This window comes from Falco punctatus (genome assembly GCF_963210335.1).
Source record: "Falco punctatus genome assembly, chromosome: 4".
NCBI classification, from domain to species: Eukaryota; Metazoa; Chordata; class Aves; order Falconiformes; family Falconidae; genus Falco; species Falco punctatus.
In genome coordinates this window covers 1,955,955-1,976,835 of record NC_137583.1, presented here as the reverse complement: position 1 = coordinate 1,976,835, position 20,881 = coordinate 1,955,955, and the positions used below count along the sequence as shown (strand labels likewise).

Here is a 20,881-nt window from a genome sequence, read left to right as displayed (position 1 = left end):
ACGCTGCTGTTATTTAAGACTTGAAGAGTTGAGGGAGTTAGATGTAGGGAGACACCAGTGTGTTTTCTAATTATATCAGCTGATTTTTTCAGAAGAGCATTATCTCTATTTTTAGAAAATTGTATGTATATGGATTGGACACGCAGTCAGTGAATAGATAAGTACCTGAACTTGCTTCATTCATTTCTGAGGTAGAAGAGGCAAGAATCTTCCATTGTGCAGTAAAACCTCAAATGGAAAACTGTAGTTCTCCTTCCTTAAAGTGAAAAAAAGAAAAACCATTCATCTGATGATGACCAGGAAGGAGATTAGCAATTTGTGGTAAGCCAAAGTCAATATGAACCATTCAGCTAGAGATCGTCTTTCTGAATTGCACCTCCTACTGTCCCAATTGCCAACATGAAAATCTGCAGTTCTCAGAAGGGCAGTTCTTCTCAAAACCTGAAATATTCCTTGTCCCACCCCCTCACCTCCGATGAACAGGGGCTAATCAATGGTTAAAACAAGCATTGCTAAGAACGTAGTCTGGGTTAAACCACCATAAAACGTGTTTTAGCTAGGTACGAAAGCCTGCTACTAAGTTTGCTGTAAGATGTAAGTGTAGCTCTTGTCCCAAAACCACTAAGCAAGCAGATGTATATCTCGTACAAAGTTAAGATGAGCGAGAAGACAACTTAACCACCTGAAGTTGCCAACTGCCTTTCTGCCAGGGTGCTGCCACCTCCGCTACCGAGCCAGCAGATACCTCATACAGGCACTATCTTATCATTCAGGCAAAAATTCAGACAAGTTAGCTTGGATCACCCATTTAAATTATTAAGCTTATCTAGCTCGTTTGGCCTGAAGCAGGTTACGGGACACTCACCAGCCTTCTGGTGATGCCTTGCAAAAGGCAGCAGTTACCAATGGTGAGAGGTTTAGGAGAAGCTGCAAATCAGGGGGAAACAAACATGCAACTGCAGCTTTATGTATCAAATTAACATTTCCATAGCAACCACTGACTCAATCATCCCTATTTTCAGGGTTAGAGTTTAATTTAATCAAGAAAAGAAGCATAAAATGTTAACCTGAGCCTGCTACAGAAGGTAATGAATCCGCTGTTTCAAAAAACCGATAGGCCATAAATGAAGAACTACAGCAGATTAAAATGTTAGATGTTGTGCATTTCTCTTGATATTTTGGGCTATACATTTACTCATTGTTTACACGGGTAAGAAATGAAGGTCAATTCTACCTGATCCATTCAAATAACTCCACACTCAAAAAATGTTGATTTTTAACTAAAAATAGTAGTATTAGTGCAAAAGGAGCAGTGAATTGCCTAAACCCCACCCAACCCCAATGAAGTTTGCACACATCTATTCTCCCTTGTTTTTCAGAGTTGGTTGTTGTTATTGCGCATTAGGAATGAATGGGCCCGTGTAGTTTGAAGACGTGTGATCCCCTTCCCCGTATAAACAAGATCATTTGCAGGAGCTGGTTCAAATTAAAGATGACCTGCTAGTTACCAACAGCTAGCGCAGGCTGTGAGTTAACCAGCCCACCCAGGGAACAGATTCTTCTACAATCTGGAATTCCAGCCTCACGTATCTCCCTGGCAGCGGAGAGTTCGCCGTGTATAAATTGTGAATCAGTCCACCTTCTCTCCTAACGAGGACATGAATTTAGCAACGTTAGAGGTAAAGTTTCCAAGGTGCAGTACTTCAATCCATTTCTAATTACAGAAACAAAGTTACTCCTCTGAATAAGGGACACTGATTTAGCACAGCAGAGTAGTTCCTACATTTCATGTGTGTGTGTGAGTGCATGTGTAGTTTCTTCTTTTCTCTCCAACTAAAGGCAGAATTCACTGGTTTCTATTTCGTCCAACTATTTGTTAATTAAAAGCATTTTCTCTTCAAAGCTTAACATAAAAAAAAACCTTTTATTGTCATATACACCAGTAATCATCATTAAAACATTTAACTTTTAAACACTGCAATGTCATAGAATTTACTGGCAATCCAAGTATTGCCAAAATGTACATTCAAAGAAATCTAAATGATGAGGTGGGAGCAAAGAGAACTGTCAAGATCAGAATCCTCACTAGGGCAATCAGATGAAGGCAGGTGATCAAAACAAACTCACTATTATGTCTTGGAACACTCCACCAACAGTTTCTTAACTGTAAATTTCCTAATACGGGTAATTTAATGAAGATTTCTAAGTATTTGAAAGAAAAATGCAAGACATACCACAAAGATGATGTGACAAAGTGAGTTGAAATTTCTTGGAATCCCATTGGAGAACACAGTCACGCCGTACGCTGTGTATGTCTTTAAAGACGTTACGTCTCAACCCCTAGTTCTCTCAGTAGTAATACTCTGCAGCCCCACACGAAGTTGCCTCCGAGTAAGTACGAGCACGTAGCTTCAGTTCACTGCCCTCCGTGGAAGACACAAAGCAAACCTGCTCTCACGCCTTTAGGGAAGGAAGCAGGGAAGGTGCCAGAGGAACACTGATAATCTTGCACAGCTCTTTCTACCTATACGCTACTCCAGCTATGTGGTACAACAAATGCAAGTAAGAAACACTTGCAAATATCTGGAAGCTTTCTGTTAAGTGCTAAAACCTACAAACCAGTCTGCCACCTTTCTCTCCTTTCCCACTTCTGTCTTATCCCCCTCCCTCTCCCAGCCACGTGCTCCTCCTACGTATCTGGAGTTGACTGTGGCACCTGAGTACAAAATGACCCAAATCAACTGTCACAGAACAACGGTGAACCAAAGGGACATCTGCTGCTGGGTGAGGAGATTAGGACTGGTTTAGAATCGTAGAGTCCTAGACTGGGTTGGGCTGGGAGGGACCTTAAAGATCACCCAGTCCCAGCCCCCCGGCCACAGGCAGGGCCCCCTCCCCCCAGCCCCGGTGGCTCCCAGCCCCATCCAGCCTGGCCCGGAGCCCTGCCAGGGTCAGGGCACCCACAGCTGCTCTGGGCAATGTGTTCCAGCCCCTCGCCGCCCTCACGGGAAAGGATTTCTTCCTAATAGCTCATCTAAACCTGCCCTCTTCCAGCTTAAAGCCGTCACCCCTTGCCCGATCATGGCTTGCTGATCATGCGGTCAGTGAGCACTGGGCCCAGCACGCGCAGCGCGGAAGGAGCACACACTCCTTTCAGCATCAGCAAGTCTTCAGCTTATTTAGTTTCTACCGTTTATGTGCAGGTAAAAGAACAAGTAAGAAAGTGCAGTGCAGAAAAGGATGTGACTGAAGATTTCCCTAATGATGTAATTCAGCTGAAATGAGACATCGCTAGCAACTGTTAGGTGTTTAATTTTGGTATCTCACCTTCTATCAGCAGCACAAAAGTCAACATTTCAAAAAATACTGTATTTTACCATCTGAAGTATGGCTTTAGATACAATTTCAAGGGAATGATGGTTGTTTGCTGTGTTCAGAGAGCCTGATCTCGAACAACAGGTATTTCACAGAATCCTTGAAAACATCTGGCAGAAGTGGCTAATGAACATTCCAGCTGGAGGCTTTACAGGACTATTGAAAGCTTTCACATGCCGCAGAAGAGAACTTGGACTCTGACATGTAGTATGACAGGATTTGTATGTATCTGCACAGGAGGGGTTACCCGCTCTAAGTATTGTCAGTGCGTTCTGAACGTCAGTGCTTCTCAAATGCCAGCAGCCATCAGGCTCAGCAGATCCACATGTAGACCACTTCCATTTGTGAAATAAACAGCCAGAAGAGCCCTGCTTGTCTCAGGTTGCTGTTTCAACAAGAAGGCGGACAACCCGCTCGTTCAAAACCATCTGCTCATGCTCAGTATTTGCTCATTCTGTTGTCAGTCGCTGAGGCTGTTATCAGCGGCTGGTCACCCCCACCTAGGATGGCAGGACAACCAGTAAACTGACTCGGGCCCCTCCTGCAGAATGAGCTCATGGCAAACCAAACGTGAACGGGGGGACGTCCAGTACGAAATAGTCACAATGCCTACGGTAAATGAATGAAATTGCAAACTTCACTTTGTCTTTTAAGAGGCCACAGCTGGTGTCTTCTCTGCTTGTGCAAGAAAATTTTCACTTTCTGATCTGATAATAAATAAAAAAAGAGTGGCAGAATAAGACAGAAAGTAGGGACCTAAGGTAACGGAGGATGGATCAGATAATCCTGATATTTTTTTTCTAGAACTAAACAATATGAAAATATGAAATGCTATGAATACACACAGGTCTCTCTTTTTTTAACACTTTTTTTTTCCTTAACAGTAGAGATTAGAAACAAATAAAAAAAAGAAAAGAGAAGAAAAAGAAAAAAAGAGAAGCCAAGAAGGGCAGCTAAGCACTGTAACAGCCTGCAGGAGCCAGACACCTCATTTTTATTTATATCCTTAAAAATTTCTCCTGCTGCCAAGGCTACAGTGTTGATCTGCCCTGTTTACAGCCATTAGAAGCCAGAGGAATAAAACTGCAGCACCGCAAGGCCTGGCATGCGCGGTAAAGGCACTGCTTTATTAGTGGCATTCCTATGCTTGGATCCTCAATAAAAGCAGAAAAACACCAATGGCAACAACTTTGCATAAACACAAAGCACATCCAAGGGCCCGTCTGAAGTGCCCAAGGGAGACAGACGTTAACCACCCTCACACTGGTCCCCAGTACAGACCTGAAACACCTTTGTGTCCAATATCCACATTTGACAGCTCTTCCCTTGAATTGTTTGTTTTGTTACAAATCAGAAGCTTAAAATAACAGTGCCTGGTGCAGTTATTGGACCTAAGGATAGCCCTCTAACGATTCTTTAGTTTATTTCCCTTGTCAATCACTGAGACTTTTATTTTAGGTCAGAACAAAAGAATTCCAGACTCATGCTTGTGTTAGATACAGAGAAATTTTGAAATGACATAAAGACAAGAACTATTAATTATATGTTGGAAAATTACTTATGAAGAGCAGAAAGTTCAAGGGAAGGGGGAGGAGAAGTCAAATTGCTTTCCAAGAATAAAAAGGAAAACTTTTTTGAAAACATGATATGTTGCCATTTTATCTTTGCTTCTCTCCCAAAACCAAAGATCTTGTATTATGACTCTATCACAACAAAACTGTTTTTGTACCTATAAAATTAAAATATTATTATCCAAAATAATAAAATCACAAAATCTAAAATAAAAAAAAATATCCAAAGTATGTGTCAATTCAACGGCAAGATATGTCAAATGCTGCCCAACAGCATCAGTTCAGTTTTTCTCCCAGGTTACAAAAGTTTACAAACAAGAATGGCATGCTTGAAAGACTCCTTTAGAACAGCTTCACCACAGCTGAGAAGTTTAGCAGGATGTGAGCAAATAGAGTGATCGTCATTTCAGGAATGAGATAATGAAATCAACTCCGTAAACCTCAGCCTTACAGTTTCAGTTAATTATCTACTAGAACAAGAAAATAAAATAGGCCTTTAAAACAGCCTGTCAGCCTGGCAGGGGAGTTTTTTCAGGAATGAGCCATTCTACCCGCTCTGTGGGACTGGACTCCCAACAGAAGCTGCCACCCGCCGCCCGGCTGAGCCCGCGGGTGCAAACACAGACCTGGCAACGCTGGTGCCACCGCTCAGCGAGAGGAGCTGCTGTCGCTGCACGTAGCGGGTCCTGCATTTCATCTTTTCCAGATTGTAGTCTGGGAGGTTGTAAATAACCATATGTAAGTTTTTGGTTTTGTTGTTAAATTACATTTCTAACTAACTTAGCAGCTTTAGATATGGTTTCATTACAAGCTATTTTTATTAAATCTCCTTTACAACATAAAAACTATTGCCTTTAAAATTAAGTTTAAAGCACTACTCCCATACAGGAGAACCTTTTTTTTCTTAAAAGTACTTTATCCCCTAGAGCTCACGTAAGGTGATATAAACAAACATGCATTTGTTAGCCCGCAGAACCTAGGAAGTCTTTTGTTTAGGTGTTCTTTTTTCTTTTGGCAAAAAGGCTGACACATGTAGTAGGTAGCAACAGGCTGAGCAACCTAACAGTTCATCTCTCTTTTCACTGCCTACCATTACCTTCACAGTATCAAGACTGTCTTTTGTTCAAGATAAATGAGGCTATACTATTTGACAACACATTTTTCCTACTGCCTCCAACACCTGTATAACAAAAGAAAATAAATCAAAAATTAATGTCAATTGCCAAGTCAACCCCACAAATTTGTATTCATCTAGATTTAAAAACAGTGACTGCATCTAGATTTAAAAACAGTGACTGCACCACATAATCTTGTTTCTTATGCTTTGCTATCTCTCCTCTTCTTGGCAGTACTGAACATATAATATGCATACTTAGAGTGTAGTATATTCCCAGTTAAACTGTAGAATACGGCAGCATCCAAGCATCCGCAATTATCTGCACTGAGGCATAAATGGATCATAATTTATCAGTCAGTTTGCTTATGCAAAGAAGGTATTACAAATCACACACAGAAGAGAGGAGTGTTTGCAGAAGGTATCTAGGAGATAAAAATCTATGTGAATCTAAAACAGAAAACATGCTTTTAACCTAGAAAAAAGTCAAACCCCACAGCTGTCTTCAAGAAACAACAGCACGTCAAATTCAGCTTTGCTTATGCTTAGATCTTTCTTGGAAGGGCTGTAGCTATGTTTTATTTTTCTTCTTCTAATTTAAGCTTTTTCTAAAGATGGGCTAGAAAAGAACTAAGACTGCACATGTACATCTTTGACTAGTGTTTCATAGAGAAAATAACTTCATCTGAGAAGCTTGTGAGGAAGATATTCAAACCAATGGCTTCTCTGCTACCTATGCTCTTTCTCCCCCCGTGACTGCACTTTGTTACAGGTATTAACGGCACAGATGAGAGTCAACCTAAGCAAAGGGATCTGAAAAGCTGTAATGTTTTATATCCTATTACTCCAAGTGTCACATGCAAAACCAGGCGAGTATAAATAGCCCTCTACTACATGCAGGGGAACTAAAATAAGATCTTGAATACTGGATGTCTGGTATGAGTGATCATATTTGTGAAAACTACTGTAAAAGGAGTACCGCATCATGAGCGGCAAAAATTCCTTCAAGGGGAGAATCCAGCAGGGAGAAGGCTGCAGAAACTTCACTTAGTTTTCAGGTACTGTGCAGTACGTGGCCATCTGAACCAAGGGAACTGCCCACACAAGCAAGCGTAAGAGGAATCCCACAGAAAATTTTGTATGTGGCAAACTCAAGGGCAGAAGTCATTTGGCTTAAGACACATGGGTACCTAAACTGGATAACTTTATTTCTTGAATAAAATGCTTCAACAGTCAGATAACGTCTAAAGCTGTATAGTCATTTGTCCTGTCTGCTCCTGTTTCTGGAACGGTTAAAAAAAAAAAAAAAAGGCTCATTAACCAAATCTTTAGCTGCTGCTAGGTACTGATTAGCTCAGCACTCCTTTAGCTGTATTTTCGCATTTTGCAAAGGCAGTGATTTTGAGTGTGAAGGGGCTGAGTGGTGAACAGAACCTGACTGAATTTGTTTCCCTGCAGCTGTCTCAGCTGCGCTGCCAGGAGAGCGAAACACGCCGAGACACCCTACACTGGGTGAGCTGCTGGTTAGCCAGCTCTGTAACCCTGAAATCAGAAACCACAGATGTTTGTGCAACAAGCTTGCCTCATAAAGCCAAGACTATTTTGAGCAATATTCTCGTTCTTTTCTGAGCAGGTAGGGTAAAGTGCTCAAAAGCAAGTGCTTAAAGACTTGCATATACTTGAGAACATCTACACAAGGGAACATGTGGTCTGATTTGCTAAAAAACTCAGTGTTCAGCAGTTTGCAACAGGAGGTAAGCGTTCTCAATGTACAGTCAGAAATAAAATCAGACCTTTTATGGTTTTGGAGTTTGGGGTTTTTAGGGGGGGGTGGAGGTTTTTTAAGATGTATAGAGAAAATCTAGTGGCAAGCACTTTACATTATTAGACCGCGCTAATTGTCATATCACTGCATACAATGAAAAATTGATTTTACTTGGAATAGAAAAGTTATTGGTGATTCAAGATGTGGCATTCTCTCTACAGAACCAAGTTTTGAAATCGTGCTTACAAAGAGATCTCCAACTTTCAGCTGAAGTATGAATACTAACATTTTCTTTCAACTGCAAGAAATAAAACAACCAACACAAACCAACCCCCCCCCCCCCCCCCAAAACAGCCCAAAGCTGAAAGCCAAAAAATCTCGCTTGAGCTTTAAAAGTCTGCAGGCCCGTTGCGTTAAGGTCTGGTTAGTAGTTTCCTGCAACTTAGGTTTGTCAGCATTGAAGGGAAAGGTAAGTTATCTTCATGGAAGGCAAAATAATTCTTAATTAGGATGATTAAAATGTTTAACGAACCTCCTACAAGATACACTTATGGAACTACACAATGGTACAAAATCTTGAAACAAAATAGGCAAGGTTATATGGTCTCCTGACTCCTGCCTGACAGCAGGACGGCGCTCAGCAACAACACACGCCGTATCTCAGGCTGGCACTGAAATGCAATTAAGATGGTTTTAGATGGCTAACAAACCTCCTCTTGCCCAACCGCTGCAGCTTGTCCAAATCTATCTTGGCTCTGCATTGGCAGAATTCATATCCTTTAAGTGAGGTAAACAACAGAACAGTGAAAATTCATTACAGCGATTCAAATTCAGATCAGAGGCAGAAATTAAATAATTAAAAATTAAACAGATTCTGCTGAACTATAAAGTATGGAAGAGAAAGAAATTTGAACAGGCATAAATGGGTAAAAAGCTTGATCTACCAGAGCTTACATCAAAGCTGCTGTACAGTGGTTTAATTTATGAGTCTCCATTCTCCTTTGCTATTCTCTTGCACCACTAAGAGGTTACTGATTTGTGTTCCCGTGGTGCCTGGTGTCAGTTTTCCAACACATCAGACACTGTTGTTACCAGACTAGAATTATTTCATACTGACAGCCCAGAGCAGGGTGTAGGGAATACATCCTGACCTTTCTGATCTGCGCTGGAAAGAACCAGCACAGGTTCACGTGCTACTTCCTCCCTCCCGTAACTACTGTCCAGGCCTTGACAGACTTACTCCACTGGTTTGCAGAGCCTGGTAGATCATTAGCAAAGGACAGGAATACGCAAAACAGCAAGCAGGTCTGAATTGCACAGCTTTTTTTTCTCCGGGGTGCTACTGTGGAGCTGTGCAGTATCTCCTCGTAAGAGCTGAAAATAGAAACTAGACAGGGAGACCTCTAGCTCTGCACATCTCGTGGACTATGGTCTACCTAGAAAATGACACCTTGATTTTCAGAATTTGTCTTGGTTATTTGCAGAATAGTTATTTGCTTTCCATAATGAAAGCAACAGAGACAATTTCATATCCCCCCCGCTCCCCACCCCTTAAACTAAAGTTTTGAGTTTCTTGACAGAAGTTCTTGGTTTGCCAATAACAAATAGACAGACGGAACGACTGGTTGGTCAACAGTTGTTGTGAACATCCAGCTACCTCCTGCACTGCCTAAAGAGCAAAATGTCTCATCTTCAGTCATGTCCGTGTCTTAGAATATATATGGAGTCAATGAAATGTTCACCAGTCAGAAGAGCAGACCCAAGAACCTACGACACCTACCTAAAAGAAAAACTATAATTAAACGCTACTGAAATATTACAGCATTCCATATTGATCCTAGGCTAAAAAGCTAGTTCTAGAGGCTAGTTTCACTGCAGGCTGTTGAAAACGTACCACAGCAAATTTGCCTAACTCCCTCATGCACAGTCGTCATTATTGATGCCCCAAAGTGGCAACTGTTTCATATCAATGTCACTTTTAATTAAGAGACTGCTGACTGGTTTATAGCCCATGCATCTGTAACAGCTTCCTTTCTGGCTGTGTTCTGTGGCCTGGTACAGATATATGCAACGTGCATATATCTTACATCTCCCCACTTGATGACTTCTTTTAAAATGGACTGCTGTGCCTTTCCGCAGGAGGAGAATGCAGAGCATTCTTTACAAGTGCTGTTCAGTAAGTGCTCAGCATACAGCCCGTTCCCTAACTTGCCTTATGAGAACTGCAACAAGGCAGATAAAACTGTAGCCTTACAAAGCAACCTGCATGGACATCCAGGTGAAAAAAAACCCACAAATATCCCACTCAAGAAAATGAAAGGTAAGTTCAACATTCGCACGCTTGTTTTTACAAAGTCAAAAGAGCAAAGAACTAACTTTTAGCTGATGATACTCCATATTCTTAAGCAAAAAAATTTACCAAAAGAGAAATTTAATACTGACCATTTGAACAAAGCCTTTGGAAAGGCGACTGCTCATTTCCCAAACGTACCGTGTTCTGTTGTGTGACCATGGATCAGTGTCCTCAACTACCTCCAAGTGACAGCTGAGCAACAGGCTATCGGGTTTTGTCTTTGGGTAAGAAAGCATTTTAAAACCAAATGCAAACAAGACTATAGGATATGAAATACCATCAAGTTAAATTGAGGGACTTGTCAGAAACAGCAGGTCCAGCTACTCAGCAGCACAAAGCACAAGGGGCCTCTGTGTGTAAGAACCTGTCTTTTAAAGAGGTGCCACGTACATCCTCCCTGCAACTCAGTCCCTGTTACTGTAGGTTGGACTTTGCTACCAAAGCAAAGACACTGCTTGCTTCCAGGCTGTAACACAGATCTGATAATTGGGCTGCAGTTGGAAGGCATGAGGAACAATTACCCTTTCGCCTAGCAATGAGAATTTAAGCAAAAGACTCATTTTCCTCTGTTCCAAAACACAGAGTAGTAGACAGGAGACTCAGAGATCACTTTCTTCTGTATTTCTGTTATCCCATGCCTCCCTCCAGCTGTCTTAAATACCTGGAAGGCGGGACCAGAGTTCAGTTCTAACTTGCATTAATTCTTAACCTCTCCCCATTCCTCACAGTGCAATGCTACTTGCCACTGTCATCTGCGTCAGCTGTCCAACCCCCTCCATCTCAGCAGAGGAATCTCACTAATACCAGTGTTAGCCGCTCGCGATTCAGCAGTCCACAGCATGTACGAGTTACGCTGTGCTCTGTGCAGTAATTTTCCAGTACCGCCTTTCCTGTAGCCTTGTTAATCAAAGTGGATGTTGATGAACTGCAGTAAATGCTAATAAAATCTCTTCACTCTTTCCCAAGTCCTCTTGAAAACTGTGTACACGGAAATTCAGATGTTTTACTTAGCTGCACTGTACAGCTGGTGCAGTAGAGTAGTTTACAGAAAGGGGAAAATAAAATACAGGACCTTTTCCTGGCAGATATAGGTCACAACTAAATGATTAAACAGAAAAAACTTTGTTAACCAAGTTCTATTGCACAAAACAGAGTAGAAGCTTCAGGACGTCACCTTATAGCTGCAGTGGAGGGGGGGGATGAGGAAAGAGCAAATTAAAAATAAAAGCAGAGGAAGTGCTACAAACGCTTCCACTTGATCGAGCATCTCTGCGGATTGGTGGGGAGAGCTGTTGCTACACGGACTCTGCCTGCTGCTACCACACGTCAGAAGCCCCCGCTAACAGCAGCATGGCGAGCCGGACCGCATTACAACACCCAGTGACAGTCCCCCTCAAGCCACCGGGAGAAGTAACAAGCTTGCCTGAGAACCTATACCTCCCTGAAATTAAGCAGTGTATGGGCAGAAAGCCGTAGCCTATAGACGTTTCATGTGAAGCCATGCAAACTTTTGTTATATTAGTTCTTGTTTCCAAAGCAACAGAACACGGCTCAAATTTCTGCTGGTGTATTGTCTGATAAAAATCTTTTAAAACTGCATGATCATTGTAAGAAGGAAAGCAGAGAGACCAAGGTGAGACAATTTCAAAAGTTACTGAACTGAAAGCAGAAAGCAAATTAAACCCCCTCGTAAAAGAAAACAAGCCATGGCTTTACAATTAAGATACCCTTAAATGTTTTGGGTTTTTTTTAATGGGGGAAAAAAAAAAGTTTTCCCTTTTTGTGTGATCTGTGTATTAAAATCAGCACTGACAAGACTGTACCTGAGGGTCTAAAAATCTCACCTGCCCCAGCATTAACTCTTTTCATCGGAAATCAAGGGCGTGCCCTAGCCCAGGGAAAAGTGACCAAAAATACCAGCTGCTTTAAGACCGGAATGGAGAAGCTAACAAACCACTGCTTCAGCTCCTATTGTAATGCAAAGTAATGTTAACCTGGGAACAAAACCCAGAAACTTAGTAAAATGAACAACTTCAGAGTTCTGAGAACTGACCTGCTTGAGCAAGCCCTGAGTGGGCCATGGATTCAGTGGTACACCTTGATCATGAAAAAAAGTAATATTAAAGCAAATGATCCCAATTAACGGGCCAAGCTGCTGTGAAAATCTTCCACGTATAACTAAAAAGAACAAATTAATAAGGCTTTCTGATTAATTCAGGTCCATCAATAGCACAATTGTTACAGCTTCAGGTGTCATCTTCAAAAACAGCATTCATGTGAAAGACCTTCCATGCAGATTTCAGCAGTAAGTGGGACTTCAATCTCCAACACTAAACCTGATTAATTTGTGGTGAATAGGAAAATTCTTGGCCCATTACAAAAAGTAACTGGCCAAGAAGTCATGAGTTCTTCATCACAGGAGTCAGTCACACATGAAAATTCTAAGATGTGCACTTTTGGCATTTTGCAACAATACACATTAGATCCACCAAATAAATAATTGCATGTACAAACACGTTACCAGCAAGCTGAAATCTGCAGTTCTGCCTAGTGCAAAATACCCAACAGAATTTTATTTCCTTGGAAGCTGTATTTGTGCGTAAAGTGTGGCTTGAACTCTACCAATAGGAAAAAATTAAACAGTCAAAAGGTGGTGGCATACACGAACAGCAAATCCGCGAGGCAGTTGCACCTAACCCTTCTGCCTCCTCCCCGCACCCACAGGGCACTCGGAGCCGAATGCTGGCACATGGCCTTGGCTGCGTCCCAGCACAGTCAGGTGGCCACAGCTGCATGGGCTGGCAATGGCAGCAAACTGCCCTATGACCAAAGAAATTCATGCACTTCGGAAGGCAGAATCCAGTTATGAACGTGGAACTGAAGAACAGAGCTATTGATATCACATTTCAACAATAATAGAGTAATTGGTCCACTCCCTAAAATTCAGTGCTGTGATGACATTATTATTAATATCAAACGTATCAGTATTTCTTCAAATTATTTATTTTGGATGAGAATTTTATAAAGAAGTGATTGTATTTGACAGATGCACAATTATTTCCCTACTCTTTTGAACAAGTAACTTCACCTCGATTTCTTTGCTGTAATATCTTGGCCCAGTGTTTGCTTCTGTAAGAAGCACCATGAATGAAGTCACAATTGTTTTCATGTCAATACCATCATTTAATTAAACAGTACGGTCACACCCTCTCATTTAAGTTGTGGTTAAGCGCCCTGTGGTGGGGGCGGAGAAGTAGAATGAAATATAAAAAGGAAGGGATATCTCCTCCAGGGAATGGAAGCCCAACTTTAAATTCACATATAAGAATTAATCCACAACTGCCTTTAAAAAACAAGGAAGTCATCTTTAACTCATGAGGGATTTCTTTCCTTCCCAAGAAGTATTTATGGGCTATTGTCTACTTTTGCCCAGAGAAGTATATCCCAGCAACAGGCACGTCCATCCCTCTACATACTGCCTAGGCAGTCAGTACAATGCTTGGCCTCATAAGAATAACTTCTTACAGAACAATCTTCATCCAGCCGCTTGCTGAGGTCCTTGCCTCGCTGCTGATTTTGAGCTTCCTAATGTAAAGCCTGTTTTAGCCTGTGAGTCCTTCTGGCTCACACTGTGAAAAGACTGGCTTATAATTCCTTAGTACAAACTGCAAACAAAATAAATAGGCTACCTAATTAAACATTAACTTTAGGAAAGACTTACTTCAGTGTGTTCTGAACTGCCCTAATCAACTAGCATGTGCCTTGGTTTAAAGCAATATCTTACTAACCCACATTAACATTTTCATTGAAAATATACAGATTTTAAGTTAATTCAAATTACTTACTGCATCTTACATGCCAGTTTCATCTCAAAGAAGCTAAAAAGTACTTCTAAGGGGAAAAATATTTTTAAATTATGTATAAGCAGCAATTAGAAAAAATAGGGCATAAGAAACAGGGTTAGAGATTTTTTTTTTTTTTTTTTTAACTACATGGCATAACTGTCAGGGTTAAAAAGCCAAAGATTTAATTAGACAAACCCAAGCTCTACATATGTATTTTAAAACAGAGACTTCTTTCAGTCTTCTCATCAACCAATTCATGCATGTCTTAACATCATCGTCCCTTTTATTTTTTTAAGCGCAAGAATCTTTTCAAGCCTGTAACTTCTTTAACCTCTTTGTTCTTCCTTCTTTACAGAAAACCACCCCCAAAAATGCCTTTGCTTTTTTAACTGACAATATTTTCCAAAAACACTTGCAAGGGACAGGCCCCACTTTCTCCTTTTTTCATGATGTAGTGTACAATGAGGGAATAGACTATCTTCCATAGAAGATGAATACTACAGGATATCATTTCAGAAAGCAGTTCTATCATTCAGTTATCTATACGGCATTTATATTTAACACAGCAAAGCATAAAATTGAGGACAAAAGTCAGACTGCGTTGTTTTTAATGTTCTGAAAGTTAAATATGGCATGTTTTGGAAGTAGAAAAATAAAGATCGTAGGGGAGATGTGTCCAAGTTTTCTTAAAGAGTATCATTTTTTAAAACCAAATTACATCAAAATACATACATTTGAAATGAGTATTCAAGAGCTGAAAACCAGAAATACTCTGATCGCACATATTCTAATAAAACTGATGTTGGGAAAAGCTGTAATTCCTAGCAAAGCTGTTTCAAACACTGTGAATACTGCTGCTAAAAACATAGGGAAAATGAAACTTTAATAGGAAAGATATTGACAAATACTGAGAAACTTCTCAATGCATCTACTCGTTCCGTAACAGAGATGAAAGCTGGAAGCCACAAATACATGGCAGAGGGGACGGCAGGCAGAAAAGGCACAGGCCTCTCCTTCCAAAGAGTTGTAAATCATCGGCTCTCTTGTGGGTAGTTCCTTGTGCCTGCTACAGGCAAACTGGAGGGGGTGAAAAATAAAATAAAATAAAAAAATCAGGCAGCTGGATCTTTGTCTCTGCTGGATTCTAGCTGGCAAGCAGATTTTTAAACCGGCGTAGTAACTGCCACACTGGACCACAGATCAGCTGCTCTTCTTTCTCACTATGTATTCCCCATAACTTTTAACACACTATAAAATGCACTTTGTTCCACAATTACAGTTATATGCTTATTGCTTATCACACACATTAGTTTTTCATTTATGCTTTCACACTTTTTCTCAGAACAAAAACCAAACGAACCCACCAATCATATTAGCCAACATGTCAAAAGTTTCTGGATACAATGCAAATGCAGATTGAATGTATTAACCTTGCCGTAGTAACCTCCTGGCTGAGGATACCGTTTCCCTGATCAGGCAATTAAGACAAGGACCTTCTACAAAGCAGTTCCCTACACTGAGATTCTGGCTATAGTTGCATTCAGAAAGTACGTGATTGCTAGTAAAAATAAAGCCAAAGTTTCCTGGTAGGAATTCTTAGGGATTTGTATCAGACCATGTTACCTCTGAGTCTGAGACTGCTGTTCTCCAGGGCAAATGGATCAAATCCAAATATATTAATGCGTAAGCAAATTAAACAAGAATGATTCTTCATTTTTTCTCAGCTGCATCTTAATCAAAACATAATACCTGTAAGACAACTGCAGTCTTCTTTCTTAGTCCAGTCCGCAGCACTAAGTTTTTGCAGAGACCAGACTGTTAACCACCATCACAAGAAGGGGGGGGGGGGGGGGGGGGGGGGAGGTGGTTTTTTTTCTTTTTAAGGCACTGCTCCACTCCAGCATTTCAACACTTACCTGCCCTGGATGAAAACAAGTTAGCAAGTTATGCAGGATTACCACTTGTCAGCTGAATCATGGAAACCGATGGCGCAATGTAAAATGAATTACCTTAAACCACTTTTGTGGTTAAGATTTACCACATTATCTTACATTAGACACAGGGTAACAACATGCACATGCTCATGAGCATCTCTTCCAACAAGTATCTGTTCTTTTAAATACAACAATATCATCAGAAGCAGCCGGATCACACTTTTGTCTTTTCAAAGGTAACATACATACCTAGGGCTTGGACACAGGACGACATCACTACCATTAAAGCACAGCGAATTCAACAGCTGCCAACAGCACGTAGGCTGTTAGTCAGCATCAAAAATGGGCTAAACCCAAGTTTTCACTGGGGTCCTATGCTAATGCATGTTACCTTTCTGTTTCCAAGGCAATAAAGCCGCACGCTGTTTCATTCAGCAACTACATTCAGCGACTGTGCTGAATACACAAATACACAAAAATTTAAGTAGCTCGGTAGCATGACCAAGCCTTTAAGAATTTATGGCCTAATGATTTGAATGGTAATCTCACTCTGCAGTCGCATCAGAAAGTTACATTGCTACGCTACGGTGCAGTAAACTGGCTGCAGCAGCCAGGCTGGGTCCAGCCTTCACTCCTCCAGGTTTTAGAAGCCTCTTGGGAAGCCCGGACACTTGCTCAGCTAGCTAGCCCACACTGAGCTTGTGTTACTATTTGAGTACTGTTGTACTCAGTCCAGCTGGATTAAAGCTAACTGGTGATAGGCCTTCTGAACATAACACAGCCATAGCCTCAGGCTCCTAGGACCTTTAGGGAGAATGTCCTCACTCCCAAGCTGGACAAGCTATTTTTGGGTTATGAGAAATGAATGCCAATATACCTGCAGCAATGAAATGCTGGTTTACAACAGCACCTGTCTTCAAGCAGAGATGGCTACTGATGGCTTCCACAGTTGCTCCTGAAGTGCTGTGCTTCTCAAACCATTTTTCAAAGGTGTTCCATGCATCAAGCTGTCTGGGGAAGAGAAGGGTGGAGCATGCACATGGAAGAGTGACTTCGGGTGGGGGAGGGAAAGAAAACAGCTATTACATGGCAGAGAGGTGGTTTTTGCTCCTGGAAGCGACTAGTTTCTCCTTTTTCCTCCTTGTTTAGTCACCATCTTTCACACCCTGCCCCCTGCACTGCAAGGTCTGAAAGCACACACAACATGCTATCAACTGAACAGCTGGAACAAACAAACAGCAGGGAAGGCAGCAGGGGTGTCTTTTGGGCTTTGATGTAGTTAGTATCAGCTAGCTGATACATACAACTCAGGTTCAGAAAAACACAACCGTCAGCTAAGCAAGGTAGTTCCATACCTTGTGTGCATGCAGACCTAATAACTACACAGTTTGCTGAAAGGTAGGCACATTGTATCGCCTACAGAACGGTGTAAGCAGACTGCCACGGTGTGGAACTGGCTGCCCTGTGATACATGCGGCAGAATCACCAGATGAAAAAAAAACCACCTGCATGCATTGGAGCAGACAATACAGAGCTAAGCAGAAACTAAAAGATCAATAAACACAGCCCTGTCGAAAAAGAAAGACGCACGCCAGCGAGAGGACGACTGGGATGATGCAGAACGTTGCGTTTGCGACCCCTTCCTCCCTCCCCCCCCATCTTCCCCGGGACTGTGCACCCCCTCCTGTCTGCAGCACGACAAAACCTGCACAGCTGATGCCACCGTCAGGAAGAAACTGCACTAGCGCCGCCGAGACAGCTCTGGCCGGGCAACGCGCCTCCCGCCGCCGGCAGGCGCTACAGGCACGGTGCTGCTGACAGACCGGGCGTTCCCAGTGAAACGTTTCGCGTTTTCAATACATCAAGCCAGCAGCATAACTATGTATCTGATTCCAAACATCTGACTTAAAAAACCGCAGGGGAAACCACAGAACTGTAGGGAAAGAAAAGATACGTCAAAAGACAGAGGGCTGAAAGGGAAGACTGAACAAAGATGCTAAACATTCATGTCTGCAGTATCCTCAAATGTGACAGATGAAACAGTATTACAAAAAAAACCCCTTACTATATTTTAAGACAACAAAATGTACCACCTTCATAATTTTTCAAATATGTAAAAATCTTTTTAAAAGCAGTCAGGTATTCTTTGGCCAGTCATATCAATTTAATAAAGTGATTTGACACAGCAATTTTTATTGAGAAAATATTCCAAGGACTTGAGTAATTTGAATGACTAGATGGCAGGAAAGCATTGATCATTAGCAAAACAAGCCAGCCATTTTGTGTAAGCATCAATGCTGATCCATGCATTAGTGCAGTTCTACTAGAAAGAGCATTTTCTAGTAATGTGCTACTGCATAATATACTCTCTCCTGACAAATCTTCCTTATCTCAGTGTTGTATGTCTCCAGTCACTGACTTGCCATTAAAGCTCTGGTTTACCTGAAAGAAACAACAAGGGATTCTCAGTGGGAGAGACTTGCACACGCCTCTCAGTTGCTGACCATTTGCCTCTACCAATGCTCACAGTTGTCTCCTAATACACCTGCGCTTCCCATCCTTCTGCGAAGGAAAGATTCTGCAAGAGCCTAGGAAGGAGCAGGTAGGGTGGGGAAGACTGAAACCTCTTGCTAGCTGCTGCCTTGAATGCCTATGAGGACATCTCGTGGAGAAAAAAACCCAAACCACACAAGGGAAGTGTAGAGCAGAGGCACCATTTAGCTTCAGAACCTTACCGTACACAGGCTAGCTACATGCAGCCGAGAGCTGTTTCATCAGTCCCCAGGGGTCTTTGGCAATGGTGCTGCAGGACAAGCTTCGGTCCAGAGGCAGGAGGAGTTCCCAAGGGAAGTCGGTTCAAGCTGCCGGCTCAGATGAGCACCCAGGCAGCAGGGACATTTCCTCGCCCAGCACCACTGAGTCCACGCTGGAAACTGCTAGGCCAAAAACCAGACAATGTCTCAGGTAAAACCCGAGTGGAAAGAAAGGAATGCAAAACCCAGTCTTGGGGAATCCAGGGCCAAAGTGAAATACAGGACCAAACAGAAACCTGAAACCCCAAGAAGCCCTTCTACAATACTAAATACTAGCCGGCTGACACTGCTGAGAGTGAGCAGAGGCCATCCTCTTCTACCAGCCACCTTCCAAGCCAAACTCGTGCTCAGGGTTTCCTTCCCACCAGGCTTTCTGAGGTTTCGATCAGTCTTCTGACACCAGGGCAACACAGAGCTCCATTAGCTACATGCCAACAGAGGTGAACGGTGCCAGGGAACATGCACCTTTGCTCACAGCGAGGCGTTGCACGACCACAGCTCTTTGGCCAGCTGCATCTGCACTCCGTTGCTCAGGCGTGCCTCGGCGTTTACGTCGCAGTGCCCCTGCAGAGCACTGTCAGTTCTGGCCATACCTAGACCTCATGTCTTGCTGGTCACAGCAGTCAAGAATAGAAGGATAAAGTGTGGCCAGGGAGTTCTCTTTTGGACCTCCTTTCCTTCCTCATTGCCTCTTTGTTGGCAGAAAAGCCCATCAGGTCTCCCAGGTTCTCCTGACTTCCTCGGAGAGGACAGCTGCCCCCTGCTTTAATGAATCAACTTTCAGGCCTGCGGTGCGTTCACCCCGGCTGAATGCCAGGTACCCACCAAAGCCACTCTATCACTCCCCTCCTCAACCAGACACGGGAGAGAAAATCTAACGAAAGGCTTGTGGGTCCAGATAATGACAGGGGGATCACTCCACCGTTACTGTCACAGGCAAAACAGACTTGTCTTGGGGAGAAATAGTTTAATTTATTACCATTCAAATCAGAAAAAAAGACCTTCAGTCAGTTATCAGAGGCGCTACCACCATCGCCGATTAACTCAGCCTTGGCCAGTGGCAGCTCTGTCTCAGAGCCAGCTGGCATTGGCTCTGTTGGATGTGGGAGAAGCTTCTGGCATTTTCTCTCAGAAGCCTCTCCTGTAGGCCCCCCCCAAAAAAAAACCTTGCCATGCGGTGTGCATGCCACATTAACTCCTATGTCAGTATTAACCACGTTAACACTACAATGCCACATTAACTTCTATATCAGGAAGGCACTTCATGCACACACCGTCAGACAACCTGTAGTTTGCCTGAAGCACAGAGGGTTGTTCAAGTCTGGACAGCCACCCTACGGGATTTCCTTCGTGCTTTGGTCACCATCATTCTTTGACTCAGCCTTCCAGCTCTCCGCCAGCTTCCCCAGAGCCCTTCAGCAGTCGCCCTGCAACCAGATCTTTTCTCCTTCTTGCACTAGAAAGGTGCTTGCTGGTCTCCAACAGGAGGGAAATCCTTTTGGATAGCTGATATTTCTCAGGCTCCTTTCACAGTCCAGGAGGAAACGGCCAGTGACCTGCTGCTCCACTTAGACACACACAAGTCTATGGGGCTGGATGGGATCCGCCCAAGGGTACCGAGGGGCTGGCGGAGGAGCTTGCCAAGCCACTCTCCATCATTCACCAACTGTCTTGGATAACCAGGGTGGTTGCAGAAGACTGGAGCTTAGCCAATGTAACACCCATCTATAGGAAGGGTAGGAAGCAGGATCCAGGAAACTACAGGCCTCTCAGCCCAACCTCAGTGCCGAGGAAGGTTATGGAGCACATTGTCCTGACTGCCATCACATGGCACATGCAGGACAATGGGTGGATCAGGCCCAGCCAGCATGGAGTTATGAAAGGCAGGCCCTGCTTGATAAACCTGGTCTCCTTCTACAAGATGACCTTCCTAGTGGCTGAGGGAAAAGTTGTGCATGTTGCCTATCTGGACCTTAGTAAGACCTTTGACACAGTCTCCCACAGCGTTCTCATGTAGAAAATGGGCGGTCATTGCTTGGACGGTGCTGTGGCTTAACCATGCACCATGCGACCACTCACTCACTCTCCCCACAGCGGGATGGGGGAGACAA

At 42.8% G+C, this 20,881-nt stretch overlaps 1 protein-coding gene across 1 annotated transcript in view; it reads right to left on the bottom strand.

Annotated features, from left to right (window-relative positions):
- The window catches only part of LOC308063009 (uncharacterized protein), a 35,191-nt gene extending 16,860 nt beyond the window's left edge, over window positions 1-18,331 (bottom strand). The window contains exons 1-2 of the mRNA XM_080385402.1: window positions 16,835-18,331; window positions 166-256 (exon numbers count right to left, since the gene is read on the bottom strand). Coding sequence (XP_080241528.1) covers window positions 166-180 — 15 coding nt within the window. The 5' untranslated portion in view covers window positions 181-256; window positions 16,835-18,331. The remainder of the gene's footprint in view (window positions 1-165; window positions 257-16,834) is intronic.
- Window positions 18,332-20,881: the final 2,550 nt, after the last annotated feature.